General features: G+C 40.8%; 1 protein-coding gene across 13 annotated transcripts in view; it reads right to left on the bottom strand.

The window, feature by feature from the left end:
* FAM193A (family with sequence similarity 193 member A) overlaps nt 1–18,857 on the bottom strand; it is a 191,948-nt gene that overhangs the window by 36,703 nt on the left and 136,388 nt on the right. For all 13 annotated transcript variants that reach the window (XR_005054173.2, XR_005054171.2, XR_005054172.2 and 10 more), the window contains 3 exons: nt 18,416–18,569; nt 18,119–18,298; nt 7,341–7,592 (listed from right to left, as the gene is read on the bottom strand). Coding sequence is in view for 10 of the 13 variants with exons in the window: in XM_036992149.2 (XP_036848044.2) it covers nt 7,341–7,592; nt 18,119–18,298; nt 18,416–18,569 (586 nt within the window). In the remaining 3 variants the exon portion in view is untranslated. The remainder of the gene's footprint in view (nt 1–7,340; nt 7,593–18,118; nt 18,299–18,415; nt 18,570–18,857) is intronic.

Here is an 18,857-nt window from a genome sequence, read left to right as displayed (position 1 = left end):
GTGACCTCAGGCAAATTGCTCAATCTTCCTGTGCTTTAGTTTCCTCATCTGTAACTTGGAAATACCTACCTCCAGGGGCTGTGCTAAGAATTAGACAATGTATGTCAAGTGTTCAGCACACTGCCTGGCCCAAAGTGAACATTTAGTGAGTGCGAGCTGCTTCACGACTGTACGACTGTGGCCCCTAGACACAAACCAACTCCCCACCCCATTACCCCTGTCCCGGCTCCAGGCTACACCACCTCTCTACAGCACAGACGGGGGGGGGGTTAGGGGTCAGTGCACTGGGGCAGCAGGGATAGCTGTGCATCTGTGGATCCTGGACAGGCTTAGGGAGGTGAAGGTGGAGGGTGAGGCTGGAGCAGACATTGAGGATTTCAAAGTGGGGGGGGTAAGGCTCATACTGAACACCCAGGGTCAAAGCAGGAGCCTGAACTAGTTGCTCCGGTAGGGGAGCCCTAGGTAGAAAAGAGTAAGGAAAACACAACTGTATTTCAACAGACACCACTTTCCACAAAGCAGTGATAAACCAGAAGCTGCTTTGCTGAGAGGGAAGTGATAAAACATGACTGTTAAGTGGGAGGTTTCTAGTCTTGAAGACCTGCTAATGGGCAGAAGCACCGGAGGGGTGGAAACCGGGCGCTGCCACGTTGCACCACATCAGCGCTGAGGGGCAGCCATGCCTTGCTAACCCAGATGGCAAATTCTGAACAGCAGAAGCACGTTCTGCTGAGGCTATGACACAGCCAGGCTGTTTGGTTTCACCTCAAGAAAGCCGGACTGAGAGCCCGGTTTCGCCCCCCACCCTCTCTGGTGTGTGTCCGGAAAGTTTCCGCTTGTCCTTCGAAACGCCACTTCAGCACTGCGCCCTCTGCAGCAACAGGCTCAAACACTTGCCCCTCTCAGTGCTTTTTCTCTGCTTTGCATCTATGATATCTAGCAACGTGTGTCATATTATCTTGATTTTTTTAATTTGATTGTGTTTTCTTCTTCTTTTTAGACTGGGAGACCCCTGACAACAGGGGCCAGGATTAAATGGTTTTTATTCTCCTAGCATGTAGCACAGGGCCTGGCACATACTGGATGTTCAATAAATATGGAACAGAGTTTAACTTAGAGGAATAAGGGAGTATAACCTGAAAACTGTAATGCTGGAAACATTAGCGGCTTTATACATTCAATTCACCCACTTTTGAAGCAGTAGGTCCAGCTGCTGAGACCAAAGGGAACCGAGACGGTCTGTACATGATGGCTTTTGCCCAAGACGCCTACTAACCTTGACAGCCATGGATTCCCTTCAGAAAAGACTGGCATCTGTCAGCCAGACCACTGGGGGGCCATGCCTCCACGGGAACACCGACGATTTAGGCACAAAATAAGCCTCCCACTATATGGTCAATGTTGAATCGGAATGCTGATTTCACTCTTTATACAAAGCCACACAGCTTCAACTAACGGAAGTTTTGAATTGTTCTCCACGTTGAGACAAAAGTGATTCACGGTATTAAAAAATTTTTTGCTTTAAATGAGAGCTCTGACACTCACACTCACAGAGGCCTTCACTGAGCACACCTTTTGAGTCTGTGCAGAAACTGGAAGACCTGGCCTGTTGTATACACCACATCTGCCCCAGACACCACGAGCACGGTGCAGAAGATGCCCACCAAGAGAGCAAAAGCACAAGTCCCTGTGTGCTCCTCTGAGAGAGGCCGCAGCACTGGCACTCGGACCAAGGGGGGTCCGGTCATATCCCTGTGAGCGAGGGGGTGGGGCTGTGTGGCTCTGGGCTGCGCTGCTTCTCACTAAGGCTCTCCAGTGCTCCTGCCAGAGAGAAAAGGGCAGCAGCTCTGTTTTGGTCTTGCTATTCTCAGGCAAGGACTGAAAACTGCCTCTGGAACAGAATACAGATTAAAGGTCACAATATGACCCCAGATTACAAGCTATGCATGTGCCTATTTTCCATTTAGCTTTTTTTCTCCCTCAGCTTCCAACCTGAACTTCTACTTGCACCATGTTTGACTTTAATCAGACATTTCTGCAGTGTTATACCTCAGTAACCTGGTGTGGGCAGTGACAGGCGTGCACGGCCCAGAGCCATGGGAGGGCCATGTCAGCAGGCTCCACTCAGTTCAGAGCTCACTGAGGGCTGGTACACGGTGACCCAGTGGAGAATTCAGGCATCTTTCTACCTTTATTACTGGGCCCTTTCCTAGCATGGTGATTGTTTCACAATGTATTTTCCATATGGAAAAGACACAGGATGTAAAATTGGAGACCCCAGGCACCAGTCAAAGCCAGACGCTGAGTCACGACGTACTGCTCCTGGGCCACATGAGACAGTGGATGAGTGCCTGCTCTGATAAGGAACAGTGAGGTGCAGCCCCATGCCCACATTTGCTCTTGTCTTTAAGGCCCTGCATTCCTCTACTTGGGCTTTGTCCAGGAGGGGGACACTTCATTCTAGATCCCAGATAACAGCCTAAAAACCTCTGTAACAAAGTGCTGAGGAACACAGATGTGAGGGAAGTCTTTCACAAACAAGTGTAAGATGGCGAGGGAGTGGCCAGGTGGAAGTGCAGGGGAGGGACATGGCTGTCCCAAGGGCACATGCTCCAGTCAGTGTGGTCCTGCAGGAGGTGGGAGGCTGCAGACTGTCAAGAGAAGCTGGTGGTCAGTGCCCCAGTGGAATCCCACATTAAGCAAATGGAAACCCTGACTTGAGGAAGCATCCCTTATACAGGGCTTTGGGGCTCTCACAGAGTAAGGTGAACAAAACATGACCTCTTAATAAAAAGTTAACTATACATATAAGGAAACAATACATCAGCAGAAACTACAACAACAGAAAGAGATTCAGATCCTCAGTGTTTCATTCAAACAGAGAACAGGTTATATGTCAAATGATTAAAGAAAGAAAAGGTGATCAAGGAACAAGGGAATATAAAAAGTTGCTATTATGTTTGAAAAATAAATTAATTAAAGCTTTGAAAGAAGAATTATGGTTGGGGTTAAAAACTCAATCTCAAGGGGCAGGTCCGGTCCCATCAGGGAATCACTTAACTGCAAGACTGACAGACAGAGGGTGAGAAATAAGAGACTGCTGCGTACAGGGAACAGAACAATCACGTCTAACGTAGATCTAACCAGAGGATCAAAGAGAGACGACAGAATGCTCAAGAGGGAAAATCAAAATAAAATGGCTGAAAATGATCACACAGGAAATTTAAAATGATTAATATTCTAAGGACTCCAACAGACAATATGCAAGAACAGATAGGTAATGGGAACAGAGACATGGAAACTCTGAGAGAATCAGAAATAAATAAAAGCCCTGTGAGAGAATGAAGGATGCCTCTGATAAGCCTCTCGGGAAGGGACGCAGCCAGAGAGACACGCCAACAGCAACTCCTGAAACGGAAATGCAAAGGGAGACAAAAATTCAAAAAACGACCACCACTGACAAAAAGAAACAGAACAAAACATCCAACAACTGTGGGACAATCACATGAGGCATAACGTAAGGGAAATGGGATGCCAGGAAGAGAAGAGAGAACAGGTAGAAATATCTGAAGTGAAATGGCTAAGAACTTCCCAAAATCAATGACAGACACCAAGCCAAGATCCAGGGAGCTCAGAGAACTCCGAATAGAAAGAATGCCCCCAAATATACACTTAGACAGAATATATTCAAACAGCAGAAAACCTACAGAAAAATCTTGAAAGAAGCCGGGGAAGGGGGGAGGGAGTAATCTCTATATCTTCAGAACAAGGCTAAGAATTGCAGAGGACATCTCATCAGAAACCATGCACACAAGAAGAGTGGACTTAAATATGTTTAAAGTGTTGAAAGAAAAAACCCCACCAACCTAGAATTCTGCATTCAGTGAAATTATCCTTCAAAAGAAGGAGAAATAAAGACTTCCTCAGACAAACAACAACTGACGGAACTCATCGCCAGCAGACTTGCCCTGCAAGAAACGTTAAAACATTTTCTTCAGGCAGAAGGAAAATAATGAAAGGCCAGAAATTTCCCTTATGTTACATCTCTTGTAATTGTCCCACATTAAAGGGAGGGAGGGCAATGGAGAAGGAATAAGTAAAAGTAAAATGAACTCTCATTGCTTATTATTAATTGATTTAAAAGATGACTTTGTCTAAAGAAATAATTGTAACAAGGTAGCGGGTGATAATATAGAGACAAATGAAAAAAACAACAGCAATGTCATAGGGAAAGAGGAAGGAACTGGGAATAATCTGTTAAAAGGGCACCTGCACTACACAACACATCAGGGCTAGCTTGAGGGGGACTTAGATTAGTTAAAATGTATACTCTAACACAACTGCTAAAACTTAAATAAGTGTAATTGATATGCTAAGAGAGATGAAATGGAATCAGAAATGCTCAATTAAAAGTGGAGAAGCTAGGAAAAGAAGCCTCAACAGTTACACACATGGCTGCTGGTCAATCTAAAACACATCAAAAATCACTTTAAATGAATGGTCAAAATACACCAATGAAAAGACAGAAATTATCAAGTACATTAAAAAAAACAGACCCAACCTTCTGTGTCTGTAAGAAATCTACTGCAGGTGTGAAGACCCCTTTAAGTTAAAAGCAAAAGGATGGAGAAAGATACGCCGTGCTAACGCTACGCGACAGCTTGAGTGCCTGTCTTAATTTCAGGCCCATCAGAATTCCGGGCAAGTAAAATGATCAGGAATGATGAAGGGCACTACATAATGTTAAAAAGGGGCAATTCTCCAGTAACACCTAACAGTCTTAAACACGTAAGCATCTAACAACAGAGCATCAAACTACCTGAGGCAAAGTGCTGTGAGGAGAAGAGAAGCCGCCACTATCATGGCTGGGAACTTCCACAGCCCTCTACCCAAAGAAGGCAGACCCAGCAGGCAGCCAGTCGGTGAGGACAGAGCTGGGCTCAACAGCACCAGCGGCTGACTGCGCATCAGGGGCACCTGCGCACAGTGTCACCCAACAGCAGAACACTTCTCCTCGGGGTGACGTGCAGCCCAGACAGACCACATTCTGGGCCACGAAGCACCCTTCAACAAACTCAAAGGCATAGAAATAATACAGTGTCTGCTCTCAAGCAATGGAATTAAAATAGAAATCAGTAACAGAAAGATAGCTAAGAAATCCCCAAATATTTGGAAATTAAACTCCATCACTTACAGTTTTAACTTTTTCTCCAGTTTTCATTACTGTATTTTCCTCATACAACTACTTTTAACTTTCAAATAACTTATATCTCAAACATATAAATGTATCATTGGTATGAAGACATTTGAAAAAAGAAAGTCTTCAAGTTTTTCTAATTTCAAGAAAACATAACTTTCATAGTATTCATCCCAAGCATTTTAGGTATTAAATATTCACCCACAATGGCCAAAGTATGAATTAAAAGAATCACAACTACAATGTCATGAAGTCTTAAAGGTAACAGCCGCCATTGCACCAGAGCAGAAACTCCTGAAGGCTCTGACAACACAGAAACCAAGCAGGTCAGTAAAGCCCCAGTGCTCAGGGCTGCCCTTCACGTTTAGCACCTGCCTTCTGTCTCCAGCTACATCTGAACAATCACACTGAACAATCTTGGGTTAAGAAACCTGCTCTGAAAAAAAAAACCAGAAAGAAAGAAACCTGCTCTGATGCAACAAACCTGGCCTAAGAAAACTGAAGGAGTCTGTGCCAGCTCATTCGTTCTCTAGAAAGTGCTTCTACCAACTCCCCTGGGTTGTGAACACAAGCGTCCAGATGCAGATGTGCCCACAGTATTCAACTCGTCTGACTGACTCAAGTAATGCAGACTAATCTTTTGCAAGACCCAGTAAGTGACAATGCAAGCTTGTTCAGACTGACAGCATTCTTCCACAAGACGCAAATGAAGTACTCTGCGACAGGCACCTCCTCACTTCTCCAAATAAAAACGGCATCCAGCTAATGAATTTACATCAGTGAACAGTCTTGATACTAGTAGCAAAGTGGCTGGAGTGAAGCTTCACTGCATGTCCTCTGTATCTGTCTTTCTACCCATGAGTCGTATCTATCTACTGGGTTAAAGTTTAACAGGAATCAAATAATTGGGTTGTAGATACAGGTGATGCTCTCCCCCAAATGTTTTTCTCCTCCTTTCTCTTCCATACACTACCTATAAAGTTCTGAGAAAAGGCTCAAAGCCAGAGGAAAAGATCAGTTTACTAGACTGTCCCAATAGCCTTCAGGAATATCAATTTCATTACTTTATTTGAAGATTTTTAAAACTAATGTTTGAATAGTTTCTATGAGCAAGAAAGCATAGCAGAGCATTCTAGGAACCCCAGGGTGGCTCCTAGGGGCTAGAAAATAGCTCTGTTCTGGTACAAACGGAGTGGACAGCTTCCCTACCCCACACCCTCACCCAGAGGGAGAGCGGCCACAGGATGGGCAGACCATGAACGCAGCCTGGTTTTGGTTATTCACCTGAACATGCTACTTAAGATCATTCTATTAATAAAGGTGCCATTTAAAGGTTCAAATTGAGCAATATTCAATCTAGCAAAATTGAAGCATAGTTTTGGGAAGTCAGCTGGTACTCAGAATAGAATATGACTAAATGACTATATTCCACTCTAAATCAGTGGTTATTAATCTTCTACCTGTGCTCCCCTTGAAGCAAACAAACCCCACTCTCGGGGAAGACAGGCAACCAATCACTCTTCTTCCAGGTCCTCACTTCTTCCCCAGCAGGCTGCCAGGCCAGCAGGTTCCTGGCAGGCCCGCTCGTGTCTGCCCTGCAGCTGCCTCTCAATAACCTGCATGGCACTGTGATTTTCTCTGCATCACATTTAGGGTTTCATCTTTAAGCTGGTACATTTCTATAGGTCCTTAGTTTACGTACTTAAAAGGCACACTCATTTTAGATCCTGTAGAGCCCAGCAAGTGTTTAAGGACGGTGCCATATTGAAATTATTTTACCCATCACATTAAGAAAAGGGCCAGGCCCCAGAAGGCCAGTGGAAAAGAGAATTGGAGCAGGGTGGGCAGAAGCCACATGAGGGGGGCATTCCTGAGTGTGACCTGCTACACCAACATCATCTGAAACTCTCTGCATTCTAGTCGGTTCTGAAAGAACCATGACTTTCATGATTTTCTTGCAACTGTAAAGGTTCAGAATTCCAACAGTTTCCAATGGTAAAAGGAAACACTTGCAGATCTTCCTATCAAGAGTGGATGCTGTCCTATACAAGGTGCCAGTTCATCGATTTTGTTGGTTTGAGTATGTACTCCTGTAGGATCTTAGTGACAGGTGAGCTTCCAGGCCCTCTTTGCCCCAACTTACCTTACTGTGTGTGAAGGGGGGTGCTGTATACAAGGTGGGGTGGATAAGAGGACGAGGCAGGTGTGGGACTGCGTGCAAAGGCACATGTCCATGGATGTGGGGGTAAAGATGCAGAGCGGGGTGTGTGGGCTTCTCAGGGCTCATGAACTGATGGCCAGGAGGGAGGGCTCCAACTGTCATTGCTGATGGTGTCAGTCCAGAAACTTCTTGTTTACAAACATGACATTCACAAGTGTTTGGAGCTTGTTCAGCCTAAGAGGAAAGAAAAAGAAAAGTAGCTGCTTATTTAGTGAAATAAAGAATAGTATGAATTAAAGTCAATCACATTCTGCCAAACAGCTACACAGAAATAAAGGAACAGGGCTTGTCCTGATACCCTGAGTTGTCCAGGGCTCCCCTTGCAAGGTAAAGAGGGGTCCTGGGAGACTGGAGCTGCAGAAACCTGGGAAAAGCTGATACGCGCACCTTGAGCCCTAGTCAGGCATCTGCCGAAGGAGCAGCCACACTGGTCTGCATCCTATGCCTGTCTGAGCAGGACAGAGAACTGATAGAGACAAAGGGTGGAGAGAGGGGGCTGGGTACAAGGACAACAAAACCCCAGCGCTCCACTAGACAGGTCTACACTGCTCGAGGAATGGTCAGACGGAGGCTCCAAAGGGCACCTGAGATGAAGCCATCGGTAACTCCTCTCCCTCGGAACAACTGTAAAACTTAACACAATTGTCAAAGGCAACCGTGTGAGGCTTTTGAAACCAACCGAAGGAAAAACAGAAATTGAGATGGCGTTTGTTCATGTCAATCTGGCAGAACTTCAGGAGTTCTCAGTGAAGAAAAGCAACCTTCTTGCTTTTCTTCCCATTCCTACCTCCTAACACCCCTTAAAAAAGCGAAATTAAGAAAGAAACAAACAAAACCAAAAGAAACACAATTAAAGAATCAATAGCAGAATTATAATGGTACACTAAAACATTTTTAATACAAAAAAAGGAAGTAAAGGAGAAATAGGAACAAAGATAATGAGACACAGAAATAAATAGCAAAATGGCAGATGTAAACATCACCAATCATTACATTAAATGTAGGAAGTATTCCAAACACAAGGCAGAGAATGAAGGACAGGATAAAATGCAAGACACAACTAAAAGATTCCAAGGCCAGTTGGAGATTCAAAGACACAGAGAGGCTGAAATTAAAAGGGAGAGAAAACATGTAACATGCAATAGTAACAAGGCCAGTTGGAGATTCAAAAACACAGAGCGACAGCACTAAACTATGTTTTCTACCTTTATCTTGCATCTACCTACCACTTCAGCATTTTATTAAAAAAAAATAATAATAATAATAAGGGAGAAATGTTGGATTCACATATAAATCAAGTATAAAAATCAAATGAATAATCATATTTGACCTGATTGTTTATAGTTCATGATGCGTGATCAAAACCGTAAGTTTCTGTGATATGACTGCCCTTGTACTGTTCCCCATGTAAGAACTTATTCACTATGTAAGAATTTGTTCACCATGTAAGAACTTGTTCTTTATGCTTCAGAAGATTGGAGACTGTTGAGAATTAAGCTTGGGGTTGATTAATGATTGTGCATTGAGTCCCCTATACAGAATTTTATTGTTGTTAACAACCATATGATCAATAAATATGAGAGATGCCCTCTCAAAAAAAAAAAAAAAGATAGAGACACTTAGGAAGACAGTTTTTGGCAGCTTCCTTCAAAGATAAACATAATCTCACCACACAACCCATCAACAGTGTTCACAGGTATTCACCCAACTGGTTTGAAAACTTATGTCCACATAAAAACCATCACAAAAATATTTAAATCAGCTCTATTTACAATGGCTCATATCTGGCCATACACAAGATGCTTTTTCATAAGTGAATGGGTAGCCAAACTTTTGTGTTTCCATGCAATGCTGTACTATTCAGAGATGAAAATAACTGAACTCTGCAGCAACACAAAGACGTAGATGATGTATATTTAAAAGTGAAAGAAGTCAGCCTGAAAAGAATACATACTGTAGGATTCCATTCATATGACATTTTAGAAAAGGGGAAACTAGAGACAAGGTAAACATATCAAGCATTTCTGGAGCAGTGAGGATTAACAGGTGAAGTATTTCATAGGATTACTTGATGGCAGATACCTGCCTTTGTGCATGTGTCAAAACCCATAAAATTTTACACCATAAACAGTAGACCATAAAGTATGCAAATAAAAACTAATTTAGGAGGTTGACGTATATAATGGAACATTTTATAGTCATGATAAAGTATGTTTATGAAGAATGTATCATAACATGAAAAATGCTTTTATGTAAGATAATTTGAGCAAGTAGGAATTATATTTTTTCACGAATAGTAATTCTAAATTGATTCAAGATTTTAAAAAATACATATGACCTCTTTATGCCCATAAATATATATTAAATTCTCAGAAATTGTTGTGCATAAATATTTAGATGGCATAACATCCTCTTAAAAAGCATAAGCATCATATCATCGTTTATTTTTGTATTCTCCCAGCTCAATAAAATCTTACCTCGTGAAGCTAAATATTTTTCTATGTTTAGTTCAACTATTGTTCCCAAGCAGTTATGCTGAAAAGATCTGTAGATATATAATGGGTCTGTGATACATACTGAATTATTACAGGAACTGCAGGTGTACATTGAGCAAATGTGGGTGAATGGCCTTGACCCTAAAGGCTGTAAGGGACTTTGTCCAGAACGCAATAGAGTGGCAACACTGCGATTGTTCTTGGAGCTCATGGTACTTGAATTTTAGTCCTGATACAGATGAGGCTTCTTAGCAGAACATTTTGTTCATTAATCTGAAGTGTGTAAAATGAATTCATGGTGGAAATCTCATTAAAGGTCAGTATAGAAAGAAAAACAAACAAACAAACAAACAAACAAAAAACACAGAGAGGCTAAAATTAAAAGGGAGAGAAAACATGTAACATGCAATAGTAACCCAAAGACAGCTGGAGTGACTGTATTATGGTCAGTCAAATATCCTTAAGATGAGAAACACTTTATAATGACAAACGGGTCAATGTATCAGACACAGATAACAGTAATACACATATACACATTCAGTAACACTGTCCCAAAACGCAGAATCTAAAGCTAGCAGATTTGAAAGTGGAACGGACAATCCAAGAGTTACTCTTGAAGGCTTCAATATGTCTCAGTAATTTTTAGAACCAAACAGAAAAATCAGTAAGGATATAGAAGACCTGAATAAAGCAATCAAGCACTTTGACCAAACATTTATTTACAGAACATCCCACCTAACAAGAGCAGAACCCAAACTATGGTCAATTGCACATGGAATGTTATCTAGGAGAGAACATCTGTTAGGCCATAAAACAAGTCTCAGTAAATTTGGAAGCTCCAAAATCAGGAAACAAAGCTTTAGAGTCAACAAGCCAGAAAAAGAAGCAAAACCAAACCCAAAGAATACAGAAAGAAATAATGAAGATCAGAACAGAAATCAATGAACTAGGGAACATAAAAACAGAAAATAAATAAAATAAAAAACTGATTATTTGCAAAAATTGATAGACCTTTAGCCAGACTGAAGGGGTTTAAAAAGGAGTAAACGAAACTACAAAAATCAGGAATTAACATCACTAAACAACCCTACAGAATTAAAAGAATTATAAAACAACACAGTAACATTATATGCTATATAATTAGACAACTTAGCGATGGATAAATTCCCTGCGCCCCCACCCCCATTGTAAAACTGTTCAATTAGTGACCTTCTACATCTGACATTTTAGAATAAGCAGACAGACACAGAGTAACGGAATGAATAAAAAAGCAAGACCCATCTATATGCTGCTTAGAAGAGACTCACTTCAAACCCAAAGGCATACACAGACTATGGAAAAAGATAGTTCATGCAAACAATAGGGAGAGAAAAGCAGGTGTTGCAGTACCTGTATCAGACAAAATAGACTTCAAAACAAAGAAAGTAACAAGAGATAAATAAGGACATTATGTAATGATAAAGGGGTCAGTCCAACAAAAGGATATAACCATTATAAATATGTATGCACCCAACACAGGAGCACTGAAATATGTGAAACAAACACTAACAGAATTAAAGGAGGAAACAGAATGCAATGCACTCATTTTAGGAGGCTTCAACACACCACTCACTCCAAAGGACAGATCCACCAGACAGAAAATAACTAAGGACACAGAGGTACTGAAAAACACACTGGAACAGATGGACCTAACAGACATCTACAGAACTCTACACTCAAAAGCAGCAGGACACACATTTTTCTCAAGTGCACATGGAACATTTTCCAGAATAGACCACATACTAGGCCACAAAAAGAGACTCAGTAAATTCAAAAAGACTGAAATTCTACCAACCAACATCTCAAATCATGAAGGTATAAAACTAGAAATAAATTGTATATAGAAAACAAAAAGGCTCACAAACACATAGAGGCTTAACATCATGCTCCTAAATAATCAATGGATCAGTGACCAAATTAAAACAGAGATCAAGCAATATATGGATACAAATGAAAACAACAGCACAGCACCTCAACTTCTGTGAAGGCAGTTTTAAGAGGAAAGTATATAGCAATCCAGGCATATTTAAAGAAGGAAGAACAATCTGGAATGAATAGTCTAAAGTCACAATTATTGAAACTGGAAAAAGAAGAACAAATGAGGCCCAAAGTCAGCAGAAGGGATATAATAAAGATCAGAGAAGAAATAAACAAAATTGAGAAGAATAAAACAATAGGAAAAAAATCAATGAAACCAAGAGCTGGTTCTTTGAGAAAATAAACAGAACAGATAAAACACCTAACCAGACTTATTAAGAGAAAAAGAGAATCTACACACATAAACAGAATCAGACACAAGAAAGGAAAAATCACAACGGACACCACAGAAATACAAAGAATTATTAGAGAATACTATGAAAGTCTATATGCTAACAAGCTGGAAAACCTAGAAGAAATGGACAATGTTCTAGAAAAATACAACCTTCCAAGACTGATCCAGGAAGAAACAGGAACTAAACAGACCAATTACAAGCAACGAAATTGAATCAGTAATCAAAACACTACTCAAGAATAAAACTTCCGGGCCTGACGGATTCACTGCTGAATTTTATCAGACATTTAGAGAAGACATAATACCCATTATCCTTAAAGTTTTTATTTTCAAAAAACAGAAGAGGACGGAATACTTCCAAACTCATTCTATGAAGCCAGCATCACTCTAATACCAAAACCAGGCAAAGATACCACAAAAAAGAAAATTAAGGACAAATATCCTTGAGCAACATAGATGCAAAAATACTCAACAAAATATCAGCAAACCAAATTCAAAAATACATCAAAAAGATCATCCATCATGATCATGTAGGATTTATGCCAGGGATGCAACGATGGTACAGCATTCGAAAATCCATCAACATCATTCACCACATCAACAAAAAGGACAAAAACCACACGATCATCTCCATAGACACTGAAAAAGCATTTGACAAAATTCAACATCCATTCATGATAAAACCTCTCAGCAAAATGAGTATAGAGGGCAAGTATCTTAACATAATAAAGGCCATATATGAAAAACCCACAGCCAACATCATACTTAACAGCGAGAAGCTGAAAGCCTTTCACCTAAGATCGGGAACAAGACAGGGATGCCCACTCTCCCCACTGTTATTCAACAGAGTACTGGAGTCCTAGCCACGGCAATCAGACAACATAAAGGAATAAAAGGCATCCAGATTTGTAAGGAAGAAGTTAAACTGTTACTGTTTGCAGATGACATGATATTGTACATAAAAAACCCTAAGGAATACACTCCTAAACTATTAGAACTAATACCTGAAATCAGCAAAGTTGCAGGATATAAAATTAATACATAGAAATGTTGCATTCCTATACACTAACCATGAATTAGCAGAAAGAGAAATCAGGAAAACAATTCCATCAAAAGGAATAAAATACCTAGGAATAAACCTAACCAAGGAAGTGAAAAACCTATACCCTGAAAACTACAAGACACTCTTAAGAGAAATTAAAGAAGAAACCAATAAATGGAAATTCATCCCATGCTCTTAGCTAGGAAGAATTAATATCATCAAAATGGTCATCCTACCTAAAGTAATATACAGATTCAATGCAATCCCTATCAAAATACCAAAAGTATTCTTCAACAAACTGGAACAAATAGTTCTAAAATTCATATGGAACCACAAAAGACCCGAAAAGCCAAAGCAACCCTGAGAAGGAAGAATAAAGCGGGGGGTATCTCACTTCACAACTTTAAGCTCTACTACAAAGCCACAGTAATCAACACAATTTGGTACTGGCACAAGAACAGACCCACAGACCAGTGGAACAGAATAGAGAGTCCAGATATTAACCCTAACATATATAGTCAATTATTATACGATTAAGGGTCCATGGATATACAATGGGGAAATGACAGCCTCTTCAACAGTTAGTATTGACAAAACTGGACAACTACATGTAACAGAGTGAAATTTGGTCATTGTCTAACTCCATACACCAAAATAAATTCGAAAATGATCAAAGACCTGAATGTAAGTCATGAAACCATAAAATTCTTAGGAAAAAACATAGGCAAAAATCTCTTGGACATAAACATGAGCAACTTCTTCATGAACGTTATCTCCTCAAGCAAGGGAAACAAAAGCAAAAATGATCAAGTCGGACTATATCAAGCTGAAAAGCTTCTGTACAGCAAAGGACAACATCAATAGAACAAAAAGGCATCTGACAGTACGGGAGAATATATTCATAAATGACATATCCAATAAACGGTTGACATCCAAAATATACAAAGACCTCACACACCTTAACAAACAAAAAGCAAATAGCGCAATTAAAAAATGAGCAGAGGAGTTGAAGAGACACTTCTCCAAAGAAGAAATTCAGATGGCCAACAGACACATGAAAAGATGCTCCACATCACTAATCATCAGAGAAATGCAAATTAAAACCATAATGAGGTATCACCTCACACCACTTAGGATGGCCACCATCCAAAAGACAAACAACAAATGTTGGTGAGGATGTGGAGAAAGGGGAACCCTCCTACACTGCTGGTGGGAATGTAAATTAGTTCAACCATTGTGGAAAGCAGTATGGAGGTTCCTCAAAGAACTAAAAATAGAAATACCATTTGACCCTGGAATCCCACTCCTAGGAATTTACCCTAAGAATGCAGCAGCCCAGTTTGAAAAAGACATATGCACCCCTATGTTTATCGCAGCACTATTTAAAATAGCCAAGAAATGGAAGCAACCTAAGTGTCCATCAGTAGATGAATGGGTAAAGAAGATGTGGTACATATACACAATGGAATATTATTCAGCCATAAGAAGAAAACAAATCCTACCACTTGCAACAAAATGGATGGAGCTAGTGGGTAGTATGCTCAGTGAAATAAGCCAGGCAAAGAAAGACAAGTATCAAATGATTTCACTCATCTGTGGAATATAACAACAAAGCAAAAACTGAAGGAACAAAACAGCAGCAGATTCACAGAACCCAAGAATGGACTAATAGTTACCAAAGGGAAAGGGACTGAGGAGGGTGGGTGGGAAGGGAGGGAACAAGGGAAAAGGGGCATTACGATTAGCACACATAACTTAGTGGGGTGGGGGGCACCGGGAAGGCAGTGTAGCACAGAGAAGACAAGTAGTGACTCTAGAGCATCTTTCTATGCTGATGGACAATGACTGTAATGGGGTATGTGGCAGGGACTTGATGATGGGGGGAGTCTAGTGACCATAATGTTGCTCATGTAATTGTACATTAATGATACCAAAAAAAAAGAAAAAAAACTATAATAAGGAAACATACAATCCACTCGACATAGATAATGGCTTTTTCAATGTTTGCTCCCAAATTAGACTGTCAGGGACTGTGGGTGTATTTACTACCCTGCCCTCTGTCCTAGAGAAGTGGTTCCTCTATCCCAGACTACAAGAGTGCAGCACCGGGCACGCTCTTTCACTGGCACTGATAAGCTGCTCCGGGATGCAAATCCAGTGCTGAGCCCTGGGAACTAGCACCCTGAGTAGACCCTCTTCTGCATTACATAGATGGATTTCAAGTGATGGCACACCAACGTGGGGAGTGCCCATACAGATAGAAACCTGGAGTGCTGTTGGGGCTGAGAGAAGGAGATATCCCAAAGCTGACACTAAGTAGGGGAGAAATTAAAAAACAAAATGAAACAAAAAAAATACCCTAATACATGTTTGTGATAAAACTCTCAATAAACTAAGAATAGAACAGAATTTCCTCAACTGGAAAAAAGGCAGCTCTGAAAAACCTAGAGCTAACATATTCACTCTCAAAGACTGAATGCTTCCCTCCTAAGACAGGGAACAAGGCAAAGATGTACCACTTCCATTCAGTGTCATATTGGAGATTACAGGTAGCTTGGTAAAGCAGGAGTTAAGAAATTAGAAGCATCCAGAGTGGATAGAGAGAGAGAAAACTGTCTTTATTCACAGACAAGATAATCTTGCATGTAAGAATCCAAAGTCATCTACCAAGAAAACTCAACCCCTCTAGAATAAACAAGTTTCACAAAGCTGCAGAATACAGGATTAATATATAAAAAATCAATTGTGTTTCTATATATTACCAACAATCAACTGAAAATCAAAATTAGGAAACAACATTTAAAATAGAGCTGAAAAATATCTAATACTTAAGAATAAATTTAAGGAAGATATTCAAGATCCATAAACTAGAAATCTTAAAAATTGCTGAATGAAATTAACGGTGATTTAAATAAATGGAAAGATATAGCATGTTCATAGATTGACAGATTCAATTTTGTTAAGATTTTATCCTCTCCAAATTGATCTATATGATCCCACAAATAAAATAGTAAGCCCAGCAAAAGCTGGTATACAATCCAAGGAGGTTTTATACGGAAACTTAGATGGAAATGCAAAGGACTTTGAACAATCTACACAATTTTGAAGAAGGCCCACCATGCTGAGGGCAGCTTTTAACCAATTTCCAAACTTATAAAGCAAGTGTCAGGTATACCACAGGCGTAAGGACACAGATCAAATGAGCAGAACAAGAGCGCAGACGTCGGCTCTTACGTTTATAGTCTACTGAATCTCGACAAATGGCCAATGCAGTTCAAGAGTGTAAAGACAGTTTTTTTAACAAATGGTGCCAGGACAACTGTACATCCACATTGCAAAAAGGATGACTTTAGACCCTAACCTCACTTCATAAGCAGAAACTGAGTGAAATGAACCACAGACTTAAGTAAAAGCTAAAACTATACATCTTTTGAAAGAAAACAGGGTTTGTATTAGGCAAAGTTTTCTTAGAATTGACATCAAAAGCATTACCCATAAAAGAAAAAGTTGATAAACCAGAATGCATCAAAATGGAAAATTCTTGCTTTTCAGAAAACACCATAAAAAAGCTAATAGCCATGTCACAGACCATGAGAAAATATTTGTAAATCACATACTAGTTGAAGGGTATAAATACATAAAGACTGCTTATAACTCAATATTAAGATAGAAAAGGAAAGGAATGGCCCTTAAAAAGATGAGGGGATGGTCAATTTTGCCCAGAAAAAAATGAAGTGAAAACTAGAACCTCAAGGGGTTGCCATTTCTTGTCTATCAGACTGGCAGAAATCCGTAAGTGACATCAACCTCTTCTGGGGACCAGGGAGCCTGCCCAGGAAAGCCACTGCTGGTGAAGAATCCGAGGGATCTGTCTGCTTATTCTAAAATGTCAGATGTAGAAGGTCACTAATTGAACAGTTTTATGATGGGGGTGGGGGCGCAGGGAAGCCAATGCGAGTGCCCATCCACAGGGGACTAGACAAATGACGAAATGGTGCTGCGTCTACAGGCGGGAATACCGAGGCCCACAGACAAGAATGAGGACATGTGCTCTGGACAGAAAAGAGGATGTCCATCAGGAGAAAGTGCCAAGAGAAAAAGCAAGGAGCATAAGCCTTTTTCATAAGAAAGGGAAGAATGAACACGTATATTTGCATAAACACACACTGAAAAGACACACAATGAAGAAGGCAACCGGCACCCCTGTGACCCGCAGGGGCTACACGGGGCAGATGGGAGGAGGTGGGGGTGAGCCGGCTCCAAGTAATGACTTTGTCATCACCCTTCCTGTCTGAACCACAGACTTACACCACCATTAAAACGACTCACTTAGTCAACACCTCGACCACCACTGGTTCTTCCTTTCATGTAAAAGCTACTTGAGCACCTACTACAAAACTCTTAAGGAAAAAAGAATAGTGTGATAACGTACCCTCACCTTTCCCCCCAGGGGAAAAAGCTCCCCTACAAAACCAACCTTTTCTGAAATTTTAACATTACACTCTTTTATTTATATATATGTGTGTACACACACATATATATAAAACACCCTCCCCTCCTTGCTTCTATACAGAAAAATCAAAACACATCCCACCTGAATACCTGGAGCTACACTGGCATACTGCAGAGTCAAGACTGTTTATTACAGATTCAGGCAATAGAAACAAGGTTAAAATGTGGTTATGAGTCATGTTGATTTATTTTGTAAGCCTGCCTTTATTCTCTCCAGTTCTAATCTTCAGAAGTTATTCAAAATAACATAATTTTGTATTCAGTAATGCTCATGTTTAGAGAAACCTTACACAGAGAAAGATAACCTTTAGCAAAACAGTTTGAAAAGATAAACCCATACCTGCTGAGCTGGGTAAGATGGGGGCGGGCTGTCCACTCTGCTTTCCTCTCTCCTGGGGCTCCCATCTCCTACAGCTCCGCCTCCCTCTGGGGCTCCTGGTGGCTCCCCACTGCTCTCTCCATCCGCCTCTTCCTCCTCAGCTTCTGAGGAACTACCACTGGCACTGCTTACCTGAGGGGACTTCAAAAACAGCCTTGTATAACTGACACTGTTCAAAACAGAAGAGCATAAAGAACTAAAACACTAGCCCACCAACTCATGCCATTTATGGTCACAATGAAAAAGTCATGCCCATACCTCATCTTTTAGAGCCATGTTTTCCCCACCACCATTCAATTCGCTGTGGATCCCATTCATGTTGGCCACCACTTCGGTATCATCGTAGTTACTCAACGGATAAATATCAGCAAATTTAGCTGACAATGGTGCAACATCTTCATCATCACTACAACTGAGACAAGCAGAGACGGTCACTGTGAGGATGCTCACCCGGGAGGGTGGGGCGAGCCCCCCTCGGAGCAGACGTTCCCTTTACAGACGCTGTTCTCACATACAGAGCGGGACACTTAGGACCACTTGCACTTAACACCTCTGAGTAACCTGAGCATGAGAGGAAAATGCCTGGAAGATTACATTTGTGCTACATGGAAGAATGGAAAACAAAACTTCAAAAGTAGAAAAAAAAACACAAAAAATTTAACCTAATTGAATGGTATTTCCACTAGACTTGAAGTGCCTT

Source organism: Manis javanica, chromosome 5 (genome assembly GCF_040802235.1).
Source record: "Manis javanica isolate MJ-LG chromosome 5, MJ_LKY, whole genome shotgun sequence".
Lineage (NCBI taxonomy): Eukaryota > Metazoa > Chordata > Mammalia > Pholidota > Manidae > Manis > Manis javanica.
Note: the sequence above shows the minus strand (reverse complement) of the source record. Positions and strands in the feature narration are given on the sequence as shown.